This window comes from Helianthus annuus, chromosome 15 (genome assembly GCF_002127325.2).
Source record: "Helianthus annuus cultivar XRQ/B chromosome 15, HanXRQr2.0-SUNRISE, whole genome shotgun sequence".
NCBI classification, from domain to species: domain Eukaryota; kingdom Viridiplantae; phylum Streptophyta; class Magnoliopsida; order Asterales; family Asteraceae; genus Helianthus; species Helianthus annuus.
The window spans coordinates 79,650,506-79,677,370 of NC_035447.2; the positions used below are offsets into that span (position 1 = coordinate 79,650,506).

General features: G+C 35.1%; 2 protein-coding genes and 1 long non-coding RNA gene across 3 annotated transcripts; 2 read left to right on the forward strand and 1 right to left on the reverse strand.

Moving 5' to 3' along the window:
• Positions 1-785: 785 nt before the first annotated feature.
• Positions 786-2,467, forward strand: LOC110913915. The gene is made up of 3 exons (XM_022158732.2): positions 786-981; positions 1,089-1,832; positions 1,944-2,467. The coding sequence occupies exons 1-3, from the start codon at positions 786-788 to the stop codon at positions 2,465-2,467; spliced, it is 1,464 nt and encodes a 487-aa protein (XP_022014424.2).
• Positions 2,468-2,487: 20 nt separating this feature from the next.
• Positions 2,488-3,006, forward strand: LOC110913914. Its single transcript, XM_022158731.1, has one exon. It carries the CDS (start codon positions 2,488-2,490, stop codon positions 3,004-3,006), a length of 519 nt encoding a protein of 172 aa, XP_022014423.1.
• A 1,959-nt stretch (positions 3,007-4,965) lies between these two features.
• On the reverse strand, positions 4,966-22,642 carry LOC110911968. Its single transcript, XR_002577537.2, has 3 exons — positions 22,386-22,642; positions 21,251-21,347; positions 4,966-5,564 (listed from the first exon to the last, which is right to left on the reverse strand). It is a non-coding gene; the product is annotated as an uncharacterized LOC110911968 (long non-coding RNA).
• Between the last annotated feature and the right edge of the window lie 4,223 nt (positions 22,643-26,865).

Genomic DNA, 26,865 nt, shown 5'->3' on the forward strand with positions numbered 1-26,865 from the left:
TGTACAATGAGAGAGTATTTTGCTTACCATGTTCAAGATAGAGTGAATCATTTCTCTTTGGTTCTCAATGCTCGAAGACTTTTGCAACAGTTCTTGGTTGACGTATATACGATGATTGAAAGTGAACGATTACTATTCATACGTATGCAGCAAAAAAACTGAGATCTGAGACATATGATAACCTTAAAAAGCTTGGACAAAATGGTAATCCAGATATGTCAAATGTTGGAACACGCGTACTACTACCGTCTTCGTTTACCGGTGGATCGCGTTATATGAGGGAGAATTATTATGATGCGATGGCCATTTGCAAATGGTTTGGCTACCCTGATTTTTTCATTACGATCACTTGCAATCCTAAATGGCTGGAGATTAAAAGATTTCTAAAGGACACGAAGATTAATCCCGAGGATAGGCCGGATATTTTATGCCAATTGTTCAAAATTAAGCTTGACGCAATCATGAAAGACTTGCGAGAGAAATCTTTATTCGGCAATGCATCGGCAGGTAAGGATCCATATAAATCGGTTACTTTATTATAATTTTTTTTGGTATGCTACGTTCATAACAGTAACTTCGAAAATAAGTATTTTAATATTAACTATCCTATTGCAGTTGTCTATACTATAGAGTTTCAGAAACGAGGTCTACCGCATGCGCATATCTGTCTGTTCTTACATGACGAAAGTAAGCTTCCTTCGGTTGAGTATGTTGACAACTTCATTTCTTCCGAGATACCTGACAAAAACTTAGAACCAGATCTATATACTCTTGTCAGCGAGTATATGATTCACGGACCTTGTGGTGTTGCAAAACCAAATTGTCCGTGTATGGTCGACGGTAAGTGTTCGAAGAAATTTCCTAAGAAGTTCTGTGATAAGACTTCTCTAGATTCGAATGGTTATCCGGTATATAGACGAGCCGATTCAGGTGTTTTTGTTGAGAAATCTGGTATTCAGCTTGATACAGAAGCGTGGTTCCGTATAGCAAAACCCTATTGAGACGTTATCAAGCACACATTACCGTCGAATGGTGTAACCAGGCTGCGTCCATTAAGTATTTGTTTAAATACATTAACAAAGGACCAGATAGGGCTGAATTTGGTTTTGTACCAAATGGTGATGAAGGTCAGCTTGAAGATGGAAAAGATGAAATCAAAGAGTATTACGATTGTAGATATCTCTCGGCATGTGAAGCTTCATGGCGCATATTTGCATTTGATGTTCATTACCGCTATCCATCTGTAATCAGGCTTCCGTTTCATCTACCTGATAAACAAAACGTTGTATACGGCCCTGATGACGAACTTGATAGCGTTCTACAAAAACCTTCTGTTTCTTCTACGATGTTTTTGGGGTGGATGGAAAAGAACGAAAAAGATCCGTTGGCGCGCACCCTTGCTTACGTTGAGTTCCCAACTAAATTTGTTTGGAAGAAGGATGAAAGGATATGGGATAAACGCATAATAGGAAAAACCATTGGTCGTATTCATTGTGTGAATCCTTCTATGGGCGAGGCATACTTTTTAAGAATTCTTCTTAATAAGGTAGTAGGTCCTAAGTCTTTTGAAGACATTCGTACTGTAAATGGACAAGTCTTCCCAACATTTAGAGATGCGTGCTACGCTAGAGGCCTTTTAGACGACGACAAGGAGTATATAGAAGCTATCAAAGAGGCGTACTACACAGGTTCTGGTTACTATCTTCGTAATCTGTTTGCTACAATGTTGGCGTCTAATACATTATCAAAGCCTGAAAATGTTTGGGAAAACACATGGGAGTACCTTGCGGATGGTATTTTATACAATCGGCAAAAGCTTTTGAGGATCGAAGGTACGCAAATTGTTATGTAATATTTTGTCAGTTATATTTTACACGTTAGTTTTAATTAATTTCATTTTTATTTACAAGAATTTTAATAATTTATTTACATAAATTTAATAGGTTTGTCTCTTCCAGAAGAACAAATAAGGAACCTAACGTTGTTGGAAATTGAGCGTTACTTATTACGTAACAACTCAAGTTTAAGTCGGTTTCCGTCTATGCCTCAACCCGACAGTGAATCAATATATTCAGCAGACAACCGTTTAATTGCTGATGAGCTTAGGTACGATGTAAGCGCTACTGCCATTGAATTTGATAATAATTTAAGCAGCCTAACCGATGAGCAGCGTTTAGTGTTTGATGAGATAATTGAAGCAGTTAATAGTAATGCGGGTCGTTTGTTCTTCGTATATGGGTACGGAGGTACTGGTAAGACATTTCTTTGGAAGACATTATCTGCATCCATTATATGTAAAGTCGATATTGTACTAAATGTTGCATCAAGTGGAATCGCATCTCTTTTGTTACCTGGTGGGCGTACTGCACATTCAAGGTTTCATATACCTCTAAATTTAACAGAAACCTCGATGTGTTTTATTAAACCGGATGATGACGTTGCTGATTTATTGAAGAAAACGAAATGATCATTTGGGATGAATCACCGATGAATCATGAACATGCGTTTGAAGCACTTGACCGAACAATGAAAGATATCTTCAAATGTGAGATGACATTTGGTGGAAAAGTTATCGTTAATGCTTCAATCACGTCGTCGTATATTTGGAGTACTTGCAAGGTCCTTACGTTAACCAAAAACATGAGGTTAACTGTAGGAGCCAACACATCTGATATAGACGAGATTAAAGCTTTTGCGGATTGGTTGCTTGACTTGGGAGAGGGAAAGATTGGCGACAGTGATGATTATGAGGTGGTTATAGATATTCCTGAAGATTTGTTAATCAAGTGCTCTGAGGATCCTATGTCAGATCTGATCGACTTTGTATATCCTTCGCTTCTTCAACTGTACAAAGATAAAGATTATTTTGCTGAAAGAGCTATATTGGCACCAACGAACGAGGTTGTTCAAGAAATTAATGAAAAGTTGCTTGATTCATTTCCTGGCGATGAAGTGGAGTATGTGAGTTCTGATAGTATTTGTCAAACTGATCCAAGGAAAGAATGAAGCAAATGCGAGACTATATTCTCCCGATGTTCTAAATGGTTTAAAAATTTCTGGTCTGCCTAATCATCGATTAGTCCTTAAAGTTGGTGTACCTGTAATGTTGCTTCGTAATATCGATCAACAAAATGGTTTATGCAACGGTACGAGACTACGGATTACTAAACTTTATAAACATGTTATAGAGGCGGAGATTATATCCGGAGGAAACATAGGGACCAGAACGTTTATTCCACGAATTAGTTTAACACTGTCGGATAAAAGAATTCCTATCAAGTTTCAACGACGACAATTCCCTATAAATGTATGTTTTGCAATGACTATAAATAAAAGTCAAGGACAATCTCTATCGATGGTTGGATTGTATTTGAAATATCCAGTTTTCTCATATGGTCAGCTTTATGCTGCGTTATCAAGAGTTAAAAGCAGAGGCGGTGTGAAGTTGCTTATACTAGACAAAGATGGGAATGTAACGAGTAAAACAACAAATGTAGTCTACAAGGAAGTTTTTTTCCGGAATTTGAATTGTTTTTTGTTTTTTTCTTCCAATGTATGCGTATGTACAAAATATTATATTTCAAAGGAAATAATATGGTTTTGGATGAAGCCGCGCATCGCGCGGGCATTAACCTAGTTCAATATAAATAGAAAGGCAATGTTCAAGATTTCCTTTGCCCACCCCTCTTTCGATCTTTATCTTTCTCACTGTGCCTTCCATTTCTATTTTTTATTTTTTATTTTTTTATTTTAGTCTATAATAATAATAAAGCCATGCCTCGTTTTAAGTATTGTAACTCCTGATCACCGCTACCCTTTCCGATTGATCTGAGCCCCATAACTCATGTCAGGGCTCTGCCCGACTAAGTTCGTTGGGATTCTGTCTCGGGACATCGGGATAAGGTTGAATTAGGGGTACTATACTTACCACGAGTGCAATATATATTTTTAATAACTTAGAAGTTATACCCAAAATTTATACCAGGAGATTTTCTAGTTGAACCCTAAAGTTACAAAGTGTGTCCATTCTCTTTTCTCACCATTTTATTCCTTTTTATCCCAAACCATAACAACTCTCACCAAAACTACTATTTATTATTTTATTTGCCCAATAGGAAACCCTAATTGAGACACCCAAGTAATCCTGCACAACTCCTAAAATTTTCAGAACAATCAGAATCAGGATCAGGGCCCCTAAAACTTGGGGGGGGGGTATTCCCCATTGACGATTATCATCACAGTTTGTTGTCAAAATCGAATTTTCAATTTCCGTTGACTCAGCTAGGCTACCAAGACACGAAGCAACCCTATGCTGAAATTGGACCCGTCACGCCACGCGAAGGAGACAAGTCTCCCTGTCGTGACACGCGAGGGAGACCATTTTCCAGCTATAAATAGAGGGGTGTGGGACTTGCAGTTTGGCATTGGAACGACGATAAAACTCAATTCGTACACTGAGTTATAGTCTGATTACTACCAAACACACACTAGCTCGAATTCTGCTACGATACAGGGTATTAACTTGATCACTACTACGATTCAATATCCGATCGATTGAAACTATCCGACAGGATGTTTAAATGCTATACTTTATCATTAATCATGATCCCGATAGGATGTTTGAGTGCCACCCGAACTCGGGGTATACTCTGTCATTCGTTGCGAATCCGATGGATGTTTAAGTATTGCACTTTGTCATTCGTCGTGAGGGTTTTAATCTCGTGAGTTTATCGTAAATGCTGTATTAGTTATTTACCTAGTTCGTGTGCATTATCGCTTAAATTAGGTTATCAGGCTTATCAATAGAATAAACACTACCCCATACACTTACAATCAAAGTAGGTGCTAATTCTCAGAAGAATCTGAATCATGAAGCTTGTTAATTCAATACTGCATGCTTATAATGTGAGTCATTCTCAAATTACTTTCAAAACCCTATTTGCTTTCCAGTTATAATTACAGGGATTAAGTCTTTGCAAATCTTAAAGTTACTGGCAGTAAGTGGGGTATTGTGCACATTACTGTTGTTTTATCAGATTAGGTGGGCGTACCTAAGTCATGATACATGTCACTTTTAGGTGAACAGACCTAAATAGTGATAGACGTCACTGTTGGGTGACAGCTCCAAGATGCTCCAAAATCGAATAGAAACCGAAAAACTAATGTTTAACGAACCCGAATTGCTCAAAACTCGAACCGAAAGCTTCCAAGACCTTTGCACAGCTCCAAGATGCTCCAAAATCGTCCAAGAATGCTCCAATGCCGTCTGGTATGCGATACCCCTAACCCTAATCGGTTGTATTGTATTTATAACAACTTTTGCGAAAACCGACATGCTTACAGACCGTATGGGTGATGCTTTGCGGCCCGTAAGGTTGTTAGGAAATTCCAGCGCGCGCCCCCTCTTTGCGGACCGTAAAGACCAGGTCTTACGGTCCGTAAGGGGTCCTGATCAGCAACTTCTTCATTTTTTTCTTGTTTTTCGACACGTCTTTCCGTGCTTCTCTTGCTGCATTCACTTCCCTCCGTTTTCACCGCTAAATCAACATGTTCTTCACAGTTTCCTGTAAATATAACATATAATCAAATAAGTACCAAAATTGCGGGAAAACCACATCCAAAATAATCAAAATGCATGGAATTTGATACGAAAAATATGTGTAATTATAAACATATCAATGATAAATCTAAAAAGGGCAAGACCTAGCCATATGTTATCATGAAACAAGGCCAAGATGGTAGTTCCATAATTAGATTAAGATCCATAATAAAATCTCAATCTAGGACTATTCTGCGTTAATTATTAAAAGAATCCTAAAGGTAAAACCTAGCCTATATGTCCCTGCAGATATGGCCAAGACGGTAAAACCTATTTAAAAGGATTCCAATCCAGGTTACCATCTGTAAGTACGTTAACATTCTTGGCAAACTATGAATCATTAAAGTCACACAGGCCATCTGTTAAAAAGGGTTAATTTAAATTCCCTTAATTATATAACTGCCCCTTATGGACGAAGTGCCTGTGGGCAATAATTAAATGTTCTCTGGGACTAAGGACAGTGGTAGCTTACAACTCCCTGTCAAGAAAAGGTGATGAACTGTGGTTCAAACCTAAATACCTGGATACTGTAAAATCCTGGTTTATAATTATATTAAATTGTCTGCGTGACTAGGCCTTATGTGCTATTACTAATTTACAATTTAGGGTATTAATAAAGACCCTACATTTGTAGCAAATTAACCTAAAAATGGCAATTTAAAACCATGGTTACTAGAATATAAAATACTGTAAAAGCTTCTAAATAAAACCTTGCCCATTATTTCTATATGTAGCAATTGAAGCTACATGGCTGGGTCGGATGAAGTAAATAGTCATCCGGTGGAAAACCACGATAACGCTAGAATACAGTTAACTGGTGCGGAGCTGCAAGCGCTAGTAGATAATGCCGTTACAAAAGCTTTGGATAGGCAGAACGGTGAGTACTCTGGGACCCAAAGTAGAACCCTGTCTACACTCATTCCAAGCCTAAAACCCATTCTCAAGCTCATAGCAAACCACCCTCTGTCCAGCTTAAACCTAAGAAAGATGATGATCGACATTCTTCAAATGAGAACAGTGTTCACCCCAAGAAGATAGTGTTCGATAATGCACCTCACGCTAAAGGATGCACGTACAAGTACTTTGTCTCATGCAAGCCCCGAGATTTTACTGGGGAGAAAGGCGCTGTGGATTGCATGACTTGGCTGGATGAAATGGACACTGTTGTGGACATTAGTGGTTGTGCTGAAAGGGACATAGTAAAGTTTGTATCCCAGTCATTTAAGGGTGAAGCCCTAGCATGGTGAAGATCATTGATTCAAGCTTCGGGAAAAGTTCCATTGTACAACATGTCTTGGGAGCAATTTGTTGCTCTTATCAAAGAAAATTACTGCCCTCAGCATGAGGTTGAAAAGATAGAGTCTGATTTTCTATCTCTGGTCATGAAGAACCTGGATTGCCAGGCTTATCTCACAAGCTTTAATACTATGTCAAGGTTGGTTCCTTACCTAGTGACCCCGGAACCCAAGAGAATCGCACGTTTCATTTGGGGTTTGGCCCCAGAAATAAAAGCAAGCGTGAAGGCCTCTCGGCCCGCTACGTTCAGATCCGCAGCTGATATTTCCCTGTCCCTTACGTTGGACGCGGTCATGCAAAGATCGCTAAGGAACTCGGACGCTGAGAAGAGAAAGCAAAATGATGATAATTCACGCCGATCAAACAAGAAGCATAAAGGAAATCAGGATCACAAAAAGGGGCCGGGATCTAAAAAAGGTGATCAACAATCGGGTGATAGACCCAAGTGCAAGATTTGCAAGAAGCACCATTTTGGGAGGTGCAGGTTTGAGCAGAAATCTCAATCCCAGCCGAAGGCATGTGGAATTTGCAAGTCCTCTGAGCACAGGACCCTTAATTGCAAAAAGTTGAAGGATGCAACTTGCTATAGTTGCAATGAAAAAGGGCATATCAAGACCAACTGCCCAAAACTGGCAAAGAAAGCTGAGGAAGGGAAAAAGACAAACGCCATGGTCTTTCAAATGAATGCACAGGAGGCTATCCAGAACGACAATGTCATAACAGGTACGTTCCTCATTAATGATGTTTTCGCCAGAGTATTGTTTGATTCTGGAGCAGATAAATCCTTTGTAGATAATAAGTTTTGTGAGTAGCTAAGATTGCCTGTTAAAACCTTAAGTGTGATTTATGAGGAGGAATTAGCTGATGGGACCATGGAAACAATTTCGACTATGTTAGATGGGTGTGTCATATCCATTAGGAACCACTCTTTTCCCTTGTCCCTCCTTCCGTTTAAGTTAGCCGGTTTCGATGTAGTGATAGGTATGGATTGGTTATCGCATAACCAAGCCTAGATTGTGTGCAACAAGAGGCAAGTGGTGATCAAGACTCCGTCTGGTGAACCACTTACCATTCAAGGAGATATTCAGCATGGATTGCCTGAGCAAGTGGCTATGCTAAAGGCATCCAGATGTCTGAAGAAGGGCTGTGTCATTTATATGGCACATGTGACCATTGATGAGCAGAAGCCCAAGATTGAAGATATCCCCATTATTTCTGAATACCCCGAAGTTTTCCCGGAAGAACTACCTGGTTTGCCACCAGATAGACAAGTAGAGTTCAGAATCGACATCATTCCAGGAGCAGCGCCTATTGCAAGAGCACCATATAGGTTAGCACTAACATAAATGAAGGAATTAAGGACGCAGTTAGATGACTTGCTAGCCAAAGGTTTCATTAGACCTAGCTCGTCTCCATGGGAGCACCAATCTTATTTGTCAAGAAGAAAGATGGGTCGATGCGTTTGTGCATTGATTACCGTGAGTTTAATAAGGTCACTATCAAGAATAGGTATCCTTTGCCCAGGATCGACGATCTGTTCGATCAGCTACAAGGAGCAAGCTACTTTTCCAAGATTGATCTGAGGTCAGGCTACCATCAGTTGAAGGTTAAAGAAGAAGATGTACACAAAACTGCATTTAGGACTCGTTATGGTCAATACGAGTTCCTAGTGATGCCTTTTGGGCTCACTAATGCACCTGCCGCATTCATGGATCTTATGAATCGCGTCTGCAAGCCTCATTTGGATAAATTTGTCATTGTCTTCATCGATGGCATTCTCATCTACTCAAAGAACCAAGCTGATCACGAGAAGCATCTTCGATGTATTCTAAGGCTGCTTCATCAGGAAAAGCTCTATGCCAAATTTTCTAAGTGTGAATTTTGGCTTCGAAAAGTCCAGTTCCTTGGACATGTTGTTAGTGAGTGTGGTATCTAAGTAGATCCCGCTAAGATTGAAGCTATCATGAACTGGCAAGAGCCGAAGACGCCTACAGAGATTCGCAGTTTATTAGGACTAGCAGGATATTACAGGAGATTTATTGAAAACTTCTCAAGAATTGCAGCAACCCTGACCTTGCTGACTCGCAAGAATAGCAAGTTCGATTGGGGGCCTAAGCAGCAAGAGTCGTTCGATATTTTGAAGCAAAAGCTGAGTAACGCTCTAGTGTTGACGTTACCTGAAGTAATTGATGAGTTTGTGGTTTATTGTGATGCATCACACACCGGTATGGGATGTGTGCTTATGCAGAAAGGCAAAGTCATTGCCTACGATTCACGACAGTTAAAAGTGCATGAAAAGAATTACACCACCCATGATTTGGAGTTGGGTGCCGTTGTATTTGCACTAAAACTTTGGAGGCACTACCTGTATGGAACCAAGTGTGTGATCTATTATGAGCACAAAAGCCTTCAGCATCTGTTCAATTAGAAAGATTTAAATATGAGGCAGCGACGTTGGATGGAAAATTTAAATGATTATGATTGTGAAATAAGATACCATCCAGGCAAGGCCAACGTAGTCGCAGATGCCTTGAGCAGAAAAGAAAGAGTGAAGCCGATAAGAATTAATGCCAAGAGCATTGAGATCAAGAACAGTTTGAATGAAAGGTTGTTAGTTGCACAGAATGAGGTTGTGTTGGAAGCTAACTACCCTGATGAAAAGCTAGGGGTGACTGAAGAGCAGTTATCCTATGGCAAGGACGGAATCCTGAGATTAAATGGAAGAATATGGGTTCCTGTTTATGGAGGGCTTCGAGACGTCATCCTTCAGGAAGCCCACAGTTCCAAATATTCCGTTCATCCTGGAGCGGATAAGATGTACCAGGATTTGAAGGCAAACTATTGGTGGATAGGTTTGAAGAAGTCTATAGCTGCCTATGTAGCTAAATGTCTGACGTGTGCTCAAGTCAAGGCGGAGCATCAAAAGCCGTCAGGTTTGCTACAACAGCCAGAAATTCCCACTTGGAAATGGGAAATGGTGACGATGGATTTCATCACCAAGTTGCCAAAGACGCAGAAGGGAAATGATATTATATGGGTCATAGTTGACAGACTGACTAAGTCAGCACATTTTCTACCCATTAAGGAGACTTATAGCTCCGACATGTTAGCCCAACTGTACGTCGATAAGATTGTGTCTCTACATGGAGTACCAGTGGCTATTATCTCTAACAGAGATACCAGATACACGTCACACTTTTGGAAAAGTTTCCAACAGTCTTTGGGCACGCGCTTAAACTTCAGTACGGCTTACCATCCTCAGACGGATGGGCATAGTGAGCGTACCACTCAAACTTTGGAAGACATGCTTCGTGCATGTGTGATTGATTTAGGAGGTAGCTGGGATAAGCACCTACCTTTGGTCGAGTTCTCCTACAACAATAGCTACCATACCAGCATTCAGGCTGCACCTTTTGAGGCGCTATATGGTAGGAAGTGCAGAACGCCCATCTGTTGGGCAGAAGTAGGAGACACTCAATTATCAGGTCCTGATATAGTCTTTGAGACAACGGACAAGATTGTCCAGATTCGTGACCGCCTAAAAGCTGCCCGGGATAGGCAAAAGAGCTACGCGGATAAAAGGCGAAAACCCCTCAAGTTTGAGGTTGGTGATAAAGTTTCAAATTCAACAGGGTATTCTCTTGGAAGCTCATCGGTCTTGAGTAACTATATTAACAAAATCTCATGTGTGGTTAGAATCTATATATAAAAAGCTAATTCAGTTAAGTATAACATAGTATCAAATAAAACCTCGTCCTGAATTTCTAAAAGTTCCTTTGCAGTTTTCCCAACAAACTTCAACGCCTCATGGTAATGTAAGTGTCCCCGTACTGGTTGAATCTTGAAACCGAATTGGTATTTTAAACCTTAAAAACGTATTTACATAATAACAAACATAGACGAATGGATAATATAAACAACGTTAATTGTTGAATCAACAATAATATAATTATGAATAACAAACACTTTACCTGGACAACGGGAAAACTTCTTTTCCTTGACAATCCTTGTTGGAACATTGATACACCTTCTCATATCTAACATCACTTGTTCCATCTTCCTTATCATATGTTTCAAACTTTTGCTCAACTTTAGACTTGCAATGGTTACACCCATCATAATACCACATCTTATCAGAAATAATCCAACAATAACCACTTTTTTGACTGTTTAAAAATTAAAGAAATAAAAATTTATTAAAATTTTGTTAATAGTTAAAATATAAAATATCAAATGTTAAGGAAAACCTCCATGATTGAGCCAAGATAAGCAATTGGCGAAAAAACATTATTGTTCATAAATTCGTCTTCAACAGAACATATCATATATGACCCAACATGGCTACTTGACTCGGTTGAAGCAACAAGTTTTGTAAGAAACCTACAAAAAAATTAGAAGAAACCATAATGTGTAATAACCAAAAAATACAGTAGATAGAATTACAAAAATATAAATAAATAATTAGCTCACTTTTCCTAGAATGATAGCATCTCATTAAATTTGTCGTTAATGAAAAGTCATGAACCATCAAAATTATTAGAAATCCCCCATTTACCTATTTTTTTAGGTAAAAAAATAAACAATACATCAGATATCTAAAACGGAAAAATTGTTGTCAACAAAATAACAGAGAAATCTATCTATATTGTATAGTATAAATTGTGTAATTAATAAAATACCTTTGTAAGTCTTAACAACACCAAAATGGACAGCAACGACGACATGCACTTCACGATTTTTACTAACCATGTAAGAATACATGTCCTTAGCATAATCATCCCAAAGAGTTAAATCAACCTGAACCTCTCAACAATAGCATATATGAAAATAATTTAAGTTTAACAACATTTTGTAAAAACTACAACATAAAATGAAAAAAATAAACTAAATAATTAAAACTATATTACTCGAGATCTTGAAGCTTAAGATTGAGGCGTTTCCCTTTACTACCATCTTTTTTGTTAGTGTCCTCAATCTTATAAAACATGGAACAAATAAAACATGTCAGTATATAAGTACACACAAACTATTAAATAAAACATGGAACAAATCTTGTTGTATAAAAAATTTATAAAAATTAACAAACATACCTATTGTTGTACCCTCTTTAATCCTCTAAGAAACAACATCCTTGAAATCAACAACAAACCGTGGACCTTCCCATTTGCTGCACCTTTCCACAGATGTATGGTAGTTAAAAGATAGTTTCTGATTGTTATGAACAATCTTGAATGATGCAGTGTTCGCAGCAAGAGATTGCCTTTTTATAGTAAGGCATTCATCGACATTTAGATGTCTCTCAAACCTTGAAAATAACTTATGTAAGCAAGAAGCTTGAATCTTGGTACCCTATTAATAAATAAATAATAGCATGCAAAGGAAGTGTTATAATGCAATCACTATCAGCATCATTAAACGAAATAAGATTTATGGTATTGTCAATACATTTCAAACATAATAGATTATACAAAACGAAATAAATCAAGAAATTACCAGCTCATCCATCAGTATCATATCAACACGATATGTCTCTCTTTCATTACCTCTCATCTTCTTCTCCCACAAACTAACAATCTTAACCTTTATAGTGTAGTTTGTACTAAGAGCGTCAATATCATTCAACAAAGTAATTTCACCTTGGTTTTCTATTGTAGCTAACCACACAACAAAAAAAAAATTAATAGACTGTGAAAACAGAAATAATATGACTTTAAAAAAAATATAGTTTACCTATCCAAAGTGCCTTAACCAAAGAGAAGTTATTTTTTGAAATGGAATAATGAATGAAGAACAAATGACTATCTATTTATATAAAATTAGCAAAGAAAATATTTTTAGTAATATGATGTCAAATTTAAATCACAAAAAATCGATTTTTATAAATTTGTATTTATGTTAATTTGTGTTATGTAATTATAAATTATACAGTTTCTTTTATTATAATATTTTTAAAAATGATTTTTTTGTGATTTGAATTTGACATCATATTACTAAAAATATTTTCTTTGCTAATTTTATATAAATAGATGGTCATTTTTTCTTCATTCATTATTCCAATTCAAAAAATAACCTCTCTTTGGTTAAGGCATTTTGGATAGGTAAACTATGTTTTTTTAAAGTCATGTTATTTCTGTTTTTACAGTCTATTAATTTTTTTTGTTGTGTTGTTAGTTACAATGGAAAACCAAGGTGAAATTACTTTGTTGAATGATATTGATGCTCTTAGTACAAACTACACTATCAAGGTTAAGATTGTTAGTTTGTGGAGGAAGAAGATGAGAGGTAATGAAAGAGAGACATATCGTGTTGACATGATACTGATGGATGAGATGGTAATTTCTTGATTTATTTCGTTTTGTATAATCTATTATGTTTGAAATGTATTGACAATACCATAAATCTTATTTCGTTTAATGATGCTGATAGTGATTGCATTATAACACTTCCTTTGCATGCTATTATTTATTTATTAATAGGGTACCAAGATTCAAGCTTCTTGCTTACATAAGTTATTTTCAAGGTTTGAGAGACATCTAAATGTCGATGAATGCCTTATTATAAAAAGGTCATCTCTTTCTGCGAACACTGCATCATTTAAGATTGTTCATAACAGTCAGAAGCTATCTTTTAACTACCATACATCTGTGGAAAGGTGCAGCAAATGGGAAGGTCCACGGTTTGTTTTCGATTTTGTTGATTTCAAGGATGTTGTTTCTCAGAGGATTAAAGAGGGTACAACAATAGGTATGTTTGTTAATTTTTATAAATTTTTTATACAACAAGATTTGTTCCATGTTTTATTTAATAGTTTGTGTGTACTTATATACTGACATGTTTTTTTGTTTTACTCTTAGATTTCATTGGTTACGTGGTTGTTTGTTATAAGATTGAGGACACTAACAAAAAAGATGGTAGTAAAGGGAAACGCCTCAATCTTAAGCTTCAAGATCTCGAGTAATATAGTTTTAATTATTTAATTTATTTTTTTTCATTTTATGTTATAGTTTTTACAGAATGTTGTTAAACTTAAATTATTTTCTTATATGCTATTGTAGAGATGTTCAGGTTGATTTAACTCTTTGGGATGATTATGCTAATGACATGTATTTTTACATGGTTGGTAAAAATCGTGAAGTGCATGTTGTCGTTGCTGTCCATTTTGGTGTTGTTAAGACCTAAAAAGGTATTTTATTAATTACACAATTTATACTATACAATATAGATAGATTTCTATGTTATTTTGTTGACAACAATTTTTCCGTTTTAGATATCTGATGTATTGTTTATTTTTTTACCTAAAAAAATAGGCAAATGGGGGATTTTTAATAATTTTGATGGTTCACGACTTTTCATTAACGACAATTTTGATGAGATGCTATCATTCAAGGAAAAGTGAGCAAATGATTTATTTATATTTTTATAATTCTATCTACTTTATTTTTTGTTTGTATTTTTTTGGTTATTACACATTATGATTTCTTCTAATTTTTTTTTGTAGGTTTCTTGCAAAACTTGCTGCTTCAACCGAGTCAAGTAGCCATGTTGGGTCATATATGATATGTTCTGTTGAAGATGAATTTATGAACAACAATGTTTTTTCACCAATTGATTATCTTGGCTCAATAATAGAGGTTTTCCTTAACATTTGATATTTTATATTTTAACTATTAACAAACTTTTAATAAACTTTTATTTCTTTAATTTTTAAACAGTAAAAAAAAGTGGTTATTGTTGGAACTATTGTAGCAATCGTTTCTGATAAGATGTAGTATTATGATGGGTGTAACCATTGCAAGTCTAAAGTTGAGCAAAAGTTTGAAACCTATGATAAGGAAGATGGAACAAGTGATGTTAGAGATGAGAAGGTGTATCAATGTTCCAACAAGGATTGTCAAGGAAAAGAAGATTTTTCGTTGTCCAAGTAAAGTGTTTGTTATTCATAATTATATTATTGTTGATTCAACAATTAACGTTGTTTATATTATCTATTCGTCTATGTTTGTTAATTATGTAAATACGCTTTTAAGGTTTAAAATACCAATTCGGGTTCAAGATTCAACCGGTACTGTAACACTTACATTGTTTGACCATGGGGCGTTGAAGTTTGTTGGGAAAACTGCAAAGGAACTTTTAGAAATTCAGGATGAGGTTTTATTTGATACTATGTTATACTTAACTGAATTAGCTTTTTATATATAGATTCTAACCACACATGAGATTTTGTTAATATAGTTACTCAAGACCGATGAGCTTCCAAGAGAATACTCTGTTGAATTTGAAACGTTGGTTAACCAAAAGTGTGCTTTCGTGATCAAAGTAACAGACTTTAATATTGTGAATGATATGGAGAATTATGGAATATCAGTTGTTACCAATGATGTTGACATCTTGGATGAGCTCAACAAAAAATGGAAAATTGATCAAGTAAGCGATTATTATATTAAAAAATTTACATTAATTTATTTCTTTAAATGAGGTTTATACAAATTGTCTTATGATTTCGATTTTTTTACAGCTTGATCTTTCTGATTCATTTGGTATGAGTCAGTCCGAGTTCTAATCTGCTAGTGGTGAAAGCGCAAAGGTTTAACTTTAAAAAATATAATCATATATACTTATAAATGTTGTGTTTTTAATTTTTTTTTAATTTTGTTAAGGATGGTGTTTCTTACACTGGTGATAACTCCACACCTGTTTCAAAGAATTATGTGGCTGACGTGAAGCAATCATCAGCTGATTTGAAGCGTAACCTTGGTGATGTGTATGCGAGTGAGGAGGGCTTGGGGTCGTCAACAAGTAAACCTCACATGAGTGTTGAGAACAATTGTGGTTGAGAGAATTTATTTTGTGTCTCCTTCTCTTGATGAGGCTTATTACCTAAGAATTCTTCTAACTAAGGTAAAGGGACCACGATCCTTTGAAGAAATCAGAACTTATGACGGTGTTGTTTATCCTACTTTTAGGGATGCGTGTTATGCACCTGGGCTGTTAGACGATGACAATGAATATATAGAGTGTATTAAAGAAGCCAGTTTTACAGGAAATGGTCATTATCTGCGTTGTTTGTTCGGTACACTACCATTGTCTAATACTCTTTTAAGACCCGAAGTTGTTTGGGAGAAGACGTGAGAGCTTTTGTCCAAGGACATTTTATACAATATGCGGAAAGATACTGGCTTTAGTGGTATTTTTTTATTTTCTAATAGTTTTTGTGACATAAAATGCATATTATTGTTAATGATTTATAGTTATATCAACAAAGTGTTGCGTTATATTAAATATATTTCCTTTTGATTGTAGGATTGGTTGATTCAGACGAACGTTTAAAGGATATAATGTTGTCCAAAATCGAAAAATATCTTATTCATAATGGTTCCAGCTTTCATAGATTCTCACCAATGCCTGTTCTTGACGATGAGTCTCTAATATACGAGAGCAACCGTCTGATAAACGAGGAGTTTTCTTGGGACACGGACGAAGTTAGGGCTGAGTTCAATAATCTTCACAGGTCTTAAACGATGATCAAAGAGCAGTGTATAACGAGATTATGGATGTTGTTCGACATGGGAAAGGTGGTGCTTTTTTAGTGTACGGTTACGGTGGTACATGTAAGACCTTTCTGTGGAAAACGTTAGCTGCTTCCATTATATGCAATGGACATATTGTTATTAATGTGGCTTCAAGTGGGATTGCATCATTGTTGTTGTCACGAGGTCGTACTGCCCATTCACGATTTCATATTCCGATTAATCTTAATGAAGATTCGGTTTGCCATATTAAACCTAATACGGAAATCGCTAATCTTCTAAACGAAGCCAAGTTGATTATTTGGGATGAAGCACCGATGGTACACAAACATGCTTTTGAGGCTCTTGATCGTACATTGAAGGATGTTTTGAGTGTTGGTGATTCACGAAATTCTGAACTTCCACTTGGTGGAAAGGCTATTGTCTTTGGTGGTGACTTTAGACAAATCCTACCGGTTGTACAAAATGGAAGCAGGCAAGACATCGTACATGTCTCTTATGTTCATCCTACATTTGGTCGACTTGCAAGGTTTTAAAATTGACAAGGAACATCTGTTTATCTGTTGGAACCAGTAGTGCAAACATCGAGGAGATAAACGATTTTGCTAAATGGCTTCTTGAAATTGACGAAGGTAATGTTGGTGATGGTAATGATGGCGAGTCAACTATATAGATACTAAACGATCTTTTAATAATTGATTCAACTGATCCAATTCAAAGTTTGATTGACTTTGTATATCCTTCAGTTCTTGACCGTTTTAAAGATCGTGACTACTTTTCTGAGAGAGCCATACTCACTCCTAAGAATGAAGTTGTTCATGGTATCAATGATCGTTTGCTTGCATTATTTCCCGGTGAAGAAGTATAGTATCTTAGCTCCGATAGTATATGCCCAACTGAGGAAATTAGTGATCCATTACACGAAGATTTATATAATCCTGAGGTGTTAAATAGTGTCAAGGTTTCGGGATTACCAAATCATAGATTGGTATTAAAGTTGGGTGTTCCAGTGATGTTTTTGAGGAATATTGATCAGCAAAATGATTTATGTAATATTATCGGGAGGTAATATTGGTTCAAGAACTTACATTCAAAGAATTAGCATGATACCGTCGGACAAGAAAATACCCTTCAAGTTTCAACAAAAGCAGTTTCCAATAACAGTATACTTTGCGAAGACTATTAACAAAAGTCAAGGACAATCTCTTTCAAGAGTCGGTCTTTATCTGAGAGACCCTGTATTTTCACATGGCCAGCTGTATGTTGCATTGTCGAGAGTAAACACTAAAGATGGCGTCAAGCTTTTAATATTTGACAAGAATGGGTGGTCGACAAATCAAACCACGAATGTTGTCTATAAAGAGATATTTGGGAATTTATAGGTTTACATTTTCAATTATTTTAGAACTTCAAAGATTTGTAGTGGTTTTATATAAAAACTTTATTGGATTTGCTATTTTCTTTTCTTATAATTGTATTTTACTTTCAATTTTACTTTGTTTATGTATAATTATCCTTTTTTATTATTTTAAACATATTTTAATTTTAATATATTTATATAGTAGAAATATTACAATTTTAAACTTTTTTTCCCTTAGTTACAAAAGTGTTGCTTATATACATATCAAGTAATAACAATACTACTTATACCTTAGTTATTCATTACCTACACACTTTGTTACCCTTATGTAAATATCACAAATCAATGAGGGTTGTTTGTGTAACTATAGGTTAAATCAATTGAAATTTGAGGGAACGAATAGTTATGTGAATACAGAACATCATTACACATCAACAACTATCATCTTTCAAATCTTCACCCAAAGATTTCTTCATCACCGTCTTCATCTAGGGTTCCACATTCATCACCGTCGTCTTCTACGGCAGACTTCAATCGACCGATTTCAGTGTTGATTTATTAAGAATAGGTATGTACATTCAACTTGTGATGAAGTTTGTAGTCTTTTTTCGGTGTTAAATGAATCGAATCATTGTAGATATACCATTATACACAGTTATGAATAGAAATTGAAAAAGGATTTAGTTAAGTAGAGTTATCATTTATTGAGAACATGTTAAAGAAACATTATTTGGGAAAAAAAATTTCAGTAGATATTCTCTGTTTCAGCGACAGATATTAACGAATGTTAGTGTTTATCATAAAATCACGATTCTCAGTTATATGGTATCGTTAGGGTTTATTCAAAACAGTTATAGGGGTTTTCTTTTTGTCTGATCAGCAAGAAAACATTTTAGTAACATTTTAATTATGTTATATGTATTTATCAAGAAGGTAATAATCTAAGAATCCTCCTGTTTAAAGTTTATCTTTTTGTCTGATCGTCTTCATGTTCCGTTTTGTACTTTTTTGTTTTATATCATCTAATCTTCTTTATGAAATCAATTTTGATTTCGTTTTTTGATGTTTACCGAAAGATTCATATTATATTATCGATTAACAACGACTGCTTTACTTCAAAACTGTTTGGCATTGATTTTTGTTTTCGTTTGGTGATGTTTATTTTTACTTTTATGCTCTTTGTTTTCCAGATTTACTGAGTAATAGTTACAATTTTTTATTTTTTGTCCGTTTAGTTTCTTTCAGATTTCTTTTTTTTATGTATGATCTTTTGTTTGCATGTTGATTTCTTACTTTTTTTACAATGATTTTGTGTTGTCGTTTTTTTTATTTCCATTGTATTTGTTTCCGGATTCATCATTGTAACTTTTAATTTTTGAACTTTGTATCATTATGAATGTCTTTTTTTTTTCAGATTCAACAGGAAAACCGATAGAATGTCTTTCTACAAGTGTTTTTCATCACTCACCAAGGAATTTTTGGTACTTTTTAATGTTTATACTTTAAATTGATATTTAATTTGTTTTAGCAATACATATTTTTAGTGCTTAGCATTGATTGAGTATGTGTTCTTCTTACAGGTTATACCCTATCTCTTTTGTAAGACATGGTTATCATCTGCAATTGATACTAAGAATGTTGTCATAAAGTGTGTGAATGGTAAGATTTGGTTGGTTGATTTTGCCAGACACAATGGTCGTGGCTGGGAAAAGGTTGTGGCTGATCTTTCTTTATCCGAAGGAACTGTGCTTATATTTAGAAAAATCGAAGCATATACTTTTTTGCTGACACCTTTTATGAAGGTTGCACCCTATCCGCATTGTGAGCAAAAGTTTGTTATGTTCACCTCTATTTCATCTTTTGTGGATAAAAAGTATATTGAGTCTTTCTGCCATTTTGTTAATGATCATACAGTTGAACGTTTGGTAAGTTATAATCATATCTATTTCTGCATGTTTTTATATAAAGTAGATTATTTTTAAGGATGTTAATGCTAACACTTTTTTTACTATAGCTTCTACCCACCGATTTTGTGTAGAACACTATTGGTGTTTCTAAGCTGAGGGGAACAATTAAGGTTTATGTCAATGCGTGGAACTGGTTTGATGTGTTTATTGAAAAAGATTCTCTTAGCACGTGTTATTTCTTTGGTGATGAATGGAAGAAGGTCGTAGGTTTTCTGGGTGTTAATGAAAAATGTGTGGTTGCTATAAGATACCTTTTTTACTACAACTTTCATTCTAACAACACCGTATCCACTTTCCCCAATATATAAAATTGTTTGTTGTTTCATTTAGTAACATTTAAGCTTTGCTTGAGTAAGATGTTATTACTACTTGTGGGTAAATTTTTTGTTCGAGTCAAAATTTCTATTTTTTTGTATGGTTGATTAAAATTTGATCTTGCAAAGGATCTTGATTTGTCTTTTTTATGTTTCAAAGTTGAATTAAAGAATTTTTTGGGAGTTTTTATTGGCCTGACGATTGGTTCAAAAGAACGGAGATTTGAATGATGAACATCAAAGTTGAATTAAAGACTTTTTTGGGAGTTTTTAATGGCCTGAGAGCATTCACATTCTATCCACCAAATCTTGAGAGATGGGTTTTTAAATTATAAAAAGTGGTTTAAGTGGTTGTGAGTGGAGGAGAGAGAAAATGTTACTGTTCATCTGTATATTTGGGGGGACACTGTTCACCCTGTATAATTTTTTAATATATTTTGAAAGTGGTTATGAGTAGAGGAGAGAGAAAATGTAATATATATTGAAAAGGAGAGAGAAAAAGTATTTGTTTTTAGTGGAAATATATTGATATAGGAGTTGTTTTTTAATGGAATGTATGTATATTTTTAGTGGATTGGATGTGAATGCTCTGACGATTGATTCAAAAGAACGGAGATTTGAATGATGAACTTTGTTGAAGCTAAACACTATTATTTGTTGGGCTCTAAGGTTATCAACATTAAAGAAGGCTCTACCTTGAAAATGAAGGCTTTTGTTTTTAAACATTTTCGAGCGCGCGTTCAGGGGCGTAAAAAACATTTTTCTGCCGCATGTAAATTTTTTTTTTACTTTCGACACCGTGTGCAAAATTTTTTTTACATTCGGCAAGGAATGTAAAAACATTTTTTCAAACGTATGTAAAAACTACAAATTTACAAACATTTTTATAATTTTATTATGCCGCCGACACGTAAATTTTTTATTTTTACACCAGCCCCGGTTGTAAATTATTTTTACGCCCCAGTTGTAAATTTTATTTCCGTCTTGGTTGTAATTTTTTTACGCCCCTGTTAAAATATTTTAAACTTTTTTACGCCCCGGTTGTAAATTTTTTTTACGCCCCTGCTAAAAAAATTTAACCTTTTTTAAACCACGGTTGTAAACTTTTTTTAAGCCGCAGTTGTAAACTTTTCTTTCGCCCCGGTTATAAGTTTTATTTACACAAATATAGCTCGTCAACGTCTTACCTTTTTGCATTGCTTCCCTAATTTCAACAAAAAAATAAATAAAGCCAGAGCCGATCTTGATCTTCATCGTCCTCATTCGCCAAAGACACCGCAATACCTACGAACACAAGTATAAAAAGAATTTCTTAGATAGTGCAACGATGTAAATATATTTTACCTCCGTCTTTTATAAAAATTTATGTCGTCGTTTCCCACATGAACACAAAAACACAATCATTTTTACATCGTATTTTTAGTGTAACATTTTTACAAAATATTTTTTTACATTCGATGTAAAAAGTATTTTTTACATCGAATGTAAATATTTATACATCGACTTTTACAAAAAAAAAAAAAAGTTTACATCGAATGTAAAATATATTTTTTTTACATCGAATGTAAAATACTCTTACATCGACTTTTACAAAAATCTTTTACATCGACTTTTATATGTGTGTTCAAATCTTACATGTCTATTCAAACTAGCAGATCTAAACACATATTTACACACTTGTAAAACGAGATTTTACAAATTTTACGTCTATTCAAATCTTACATGATGTCCACATAGCCAAAACTTGTATCAGTTAATTTAGTATGAATCAAATACGTTGAATAAATCTTTTCTCATATCTGCAACATTATACGAACCTTTAATAATTACTACCCAAAATTGTATTAGATCTTTAATAATCACTATCCAAAATTATAAAAGCTTTAAAAATCAACCGGCTAAAAAGTTGCATACTACATTAATTCTACCCCATTTTTAACATTGACATTGATAATATGAATGGATTGCGAGCACGAAAAACAAAAAGCTTATACAATAAGAGAAGAAAACAAGTCCAAACTAGAAAAAACAAAGCCCTAAACATAATAACAAGCCCAACACTCACTTTTTAAGATTATGTTTTGAAGTGATTACTTGATTATTGCGTTTGTAAAACATAAATAATCTAAAAAAGTGTTTGAATGAAAAAAGTGATTATCTGCCTCCTAAACGCAGTTTTAGATAAGCATGTACCTGCATGCTTTTTCAAAAACGCAAAATCTGTTTTGAAAACGCAACACCAAACACCCGTTAGAGGCGTAGAAAGAATAAATAGGCTATTGCTTGCATAGAAGAAAAAAGAAAGGTGAAGGAGAAACTGACCGGAGGTGGCTAAGGCTTTAATTGATTTTATGGTTTCGAACACCGCATCACCGTCAACGCCTTCAACGTCTCTTAGATCTTAAGTTTATGGTCTGTGTATGAAACTAATCAACCTATCTCCATTCTTTTCTCTCAAAAAGAGTTGTTTTGCAGTTGTGTGAAGGTGTTTGCTAGTGAAGAGAAGGTGTTAATTGGGGAAGAGAAAGAGGATGAATTCAGACTCAGATTAGAAATATAGAGAGAATAAGATTTGATTGAAGGAGAGAAACTGAGATATGAGAGAGAGGATATGGTATATGGGAATTTGTAATTGCAGGATTTATGTGTGGTTAAATTACTAATATATCCCTCTCATTATGTTCACAAGTTTAATCATGATCAGTGGCGAAACTTGAAAATTTCCACTAAAAGTCGGAAGTCATCGAACCTAAAAATTCTATATAAGTAAATTTTTTTTTTATAAAACCGAGAGGTCGAAAACGTATATACCTAAAAAATTCTACACGAAACGTACATACATAACACTACTAAGCGAAAAGTTCAGGGGGTCGGGCGCCCCTCCCGGCCCCTTGAAAGCTACGCCCTTGATCATGATGTTTAATTTTGATTGGTTAATATGAGTTCTCATGGTTATCGCAACTGTGGGTGGTTTTCCCTTATACCGAATCCTATAAATATATATACACATACATATATACATAAATGTAAATTAAATTTATATTTTATATATACTACTCTATTAGATATTGGTCTACTATATACAAGTTTACAAGTATATCTATACGTACTAACCCAATAACGCCAATAAAAATCATCTCTAAATCTAAAAGTTAAACCCTAAACCGCTAAACGGCGGTCTGCTCATTGCCTTAATGTCTTATGTTGTTACCCTAAGTCGATCGTCTATTCGTCTCCTACTCTCAACGTCATTGTTCGTGCAATATCATCATCGCATCACCGACCACAACATTGTTATTCATAAGTAAATTATTATGTCATGAAATGTGTGTGTTTTTAAGGACATAAAAACTTGAGACCCACATTGTCACTATCTCTCCGCAAATTTAGCAAAATCGCTCAAAGTTCGCTCTACGCTCGCTCGGAATATTAATTGCTCGAAAAATGCTCGTTTGATTTGAGGCTCGGTTTTAAATGAGCCGCTTTGCTCAGTTCGGTTTGTAAACGAGATAAGCATGAGCAAAGGTCCGCTCGGTACGGCTCCGCTCGGCTCATGAACAGCCCTATAGACGGGTGATTGGGATATTCTTCCTGGTGTTATATTTATGCCACAAATTGTTTCGTTTTGGTGCTATATTTATGCCACAAACCGTTCCTTTTTGGTGTAAAGATCTTCCAATGAACTGCTATTTTTTCTTGACTGGTTTTTATTGTTTACGACTTCCGCAATGGTTATCCAACAAACAGATGATTGGAATATTCGTTTCCATCAACAAGGAAAGGAACTTAATCACTTATCACCTTGCTCTTGGAAAAATGGTCTTACAATGGGTCTTTTCTGGATTCTTTTTCCGGAATAGTTTGTTAGTATTGAAAAAATTAATCAAAATATTTCCATCACTACTGGATGGGATCGTATCAAACGTATTTGACATGATTTTTGAGTCAAAGTTTGATATGACAGTTTTTACTCCGAAAGAAGCTTTGGTTTGTCCTCTAGAATAATGTGTTGCACATGTTAAGCAAAAAGTCGGGGTTTCAGTAATTTAAGATTCTATTAATATTCATTTAAACGAAATATGATCACGTTTGTTTTGTTTCTCTTATATTTGATAAGTATTTTTTTGATTTTTGAGATGTTGTTAACGTTTATTTAATACATTTATTTGTTACGCATTATACATTTTTTTAAAATATATATGCAGTTGTGTTTAATAAAATATAAATGTCTGAACATGTGAAATGAAATTCACGGATAATAACCTAGTTTATTAATACAATCAAACGTAGTTGACAACTATACGTAAACATTTGATGATCTTAATGGGAAATTATGATTGGTTAAGTGGTGTGCTAAACAGCTAAAAGATTAGAAGCTCAAATTGTACAATAAGAGATGTACTTATTCTAAGGCTATAGGGTGTGGTCATGACCCTCATGACCATCATGACCCTCCATGTTAGTGCCATGTAACTAATCTTTAATCCCCCATTCAAAACCACTACCCTAAGGGTATGGTCATGACCCAAACCATTAGCCCCTTATTTATTATCTTTGTCTAAACAAAAAGGAAATGATTTGTTGAAAAATGGAAAGGAGGACCATGGTTGCCATGGTTTAATCCATGCAAACCATAGTGGATCAATCAAGTGGATGGTGTAGCCTTCCATTCATGTTCCTAGGTGGCAAATCATGTCCCAACCATGATCCCCACACCCTATAGCCTAAAAAAATATAAGAATTCTTGTTCAAAAAAAAGTTGCGATATTAAAACCAATATAACTATTTTATTTACATAATTATAACTAGACTAGTTAAAATCTTTTTACTTGTGTAACTAAGAATTTACCTGTATATTTAAAACAAGATTGAATAAACAGTAAACAAAACTTAATGAATATATATATATAGTAATAAAAATAAAATTAAATGAATAGTAATATTACTAAGGAATGAGTTGGTATCGGGTACCGGTATTAAATTTATTAAACTGGGTGTATTTTTGGTATCGGTTCGGCACCGGTATTCATCGGTTTTTATCCTCAAATGCCGGTGCCATACCAGTACCGGTACCGGCACTGAGCCATACCGTACCATGTATATTCGGTACCGGTACCCACTTTTGGGGATTTGGGTAACGGTATTTTTCGTACCGGTTGTTACCGAGCTCATCAAATCATCTAGCAACGTAGCAATGCAAGTAATTGCACCATTTAGATTACTTTTCATACACACAGTAAGTAAACTGTATTTCGTTTGAATGAAGTTTTATATATACAATAACTTATTTTGCTTTATTTTTTGTCTTTTTCTGTAATAAATGAACTGTAGCATGTAAAATTAACTTGGATATTTAAATTATTGATGAGCAAATCGTATTAAATCCTGTAATCAAATCGGTATCGTATCGGTACCAAATTTACTATACCAAATCATTTTCGATACCAATTTGGTACCCACCTTTTGGCGTTTTCAGAATCGTTACTTTCGGTTCGACACCGGTCTAGCACCATACCTGTATTTATTGATTTTGACCTTCAAATATCATACCGTATTGTACCGAACATTTTCGGTGCCGGTACCTAATTTCGATGATTTTCCGGATCGGTACTTTCGGTACCGTTACCGGTACCGAGCTCATCCATATTTTAACGTGTTAGCACTATAATAACTGAACTGAAAACAACCGAATTTCCAACGTGTAGGACGTGTGGGTCCTATTATTATATATTAGGTTATTTAAAATCGTTTTTTTAGGACGGAATGACTATCCTTTTCACGACATTTTTATTTATGTTTTGATATTCGGTATCTGCTTGTCGTTATTGACACGCGTTTTGCAGTCACTGTGTCCCCGCCGCAATGTAGGACGTGTAGGGTCCTATTATTATTATATATTAGGTTATTTAAAATCGCTTTTTTAGGACGGAATGACTATCCTTTTCACGACATTTTTATTTATGTTTTGTATTCGGTATCTGTTTGTCGTTACTGACACGCGTTTTGCAGTCATTGGGTCCCCACCGCAACACACAGACGGAAAATCAACTAGTTTTAATTAATTATCATACTCATGTCAAATAAAATATTAAAATATTATTTAAACTTAATAATATTAGATGTAAAATGTCAACATTATTATACATCAGATTAAAGCTCAATTAACAAGATTTTTTTTTAACGGTAAGGTTTCATACATTTTTTGGGTGCGAGACACACCATTCATTGGGGAGGCCCGTTGCCCTCTCTAGCCAGACGTGAGTGTCTTAACCGTGCATCAGCTGGCATCGGAGAGTGGCTGGCGTCCAAGGAAAAACCACACAGATACCTCACCCCAACTGGGGCTTGACGAGTTGAGAGCCGCCTTGAGAGGGGATCGAACTCGGGTACCATGGGTAAAACCCAGGTGCATCAACCAGTTAGACTGGAATCATTTGCAATTAACAAAAATAATTAAACCTTGTAAGACATAAATTTATATTAAAACTTTTTAGCTAAACAAATTTGGTTATAACCTAATTAAAGCAATATTAACAAATTAACCTAATTAATGCTCTAGTGGTGGCCACAGGTATTTAAGTTTCACCTATGGTGGGGCCGGGTGAGTTTTCTCCTACAGGTCTTAAGTTTGAGTCTGAGTTATATGGGTTTCTCATTGAGGGGTTTAAATTGGGGATCTATTGTGCGAGAGAGCTCTCTAGCGTGGACCCATTTAAAACAACGTATGATAGACCTCCTGACATTCGCACCTTTAAAAAAACAAATTAAGTCAATGTCACACCCCGATTTCCACGTATCTCAC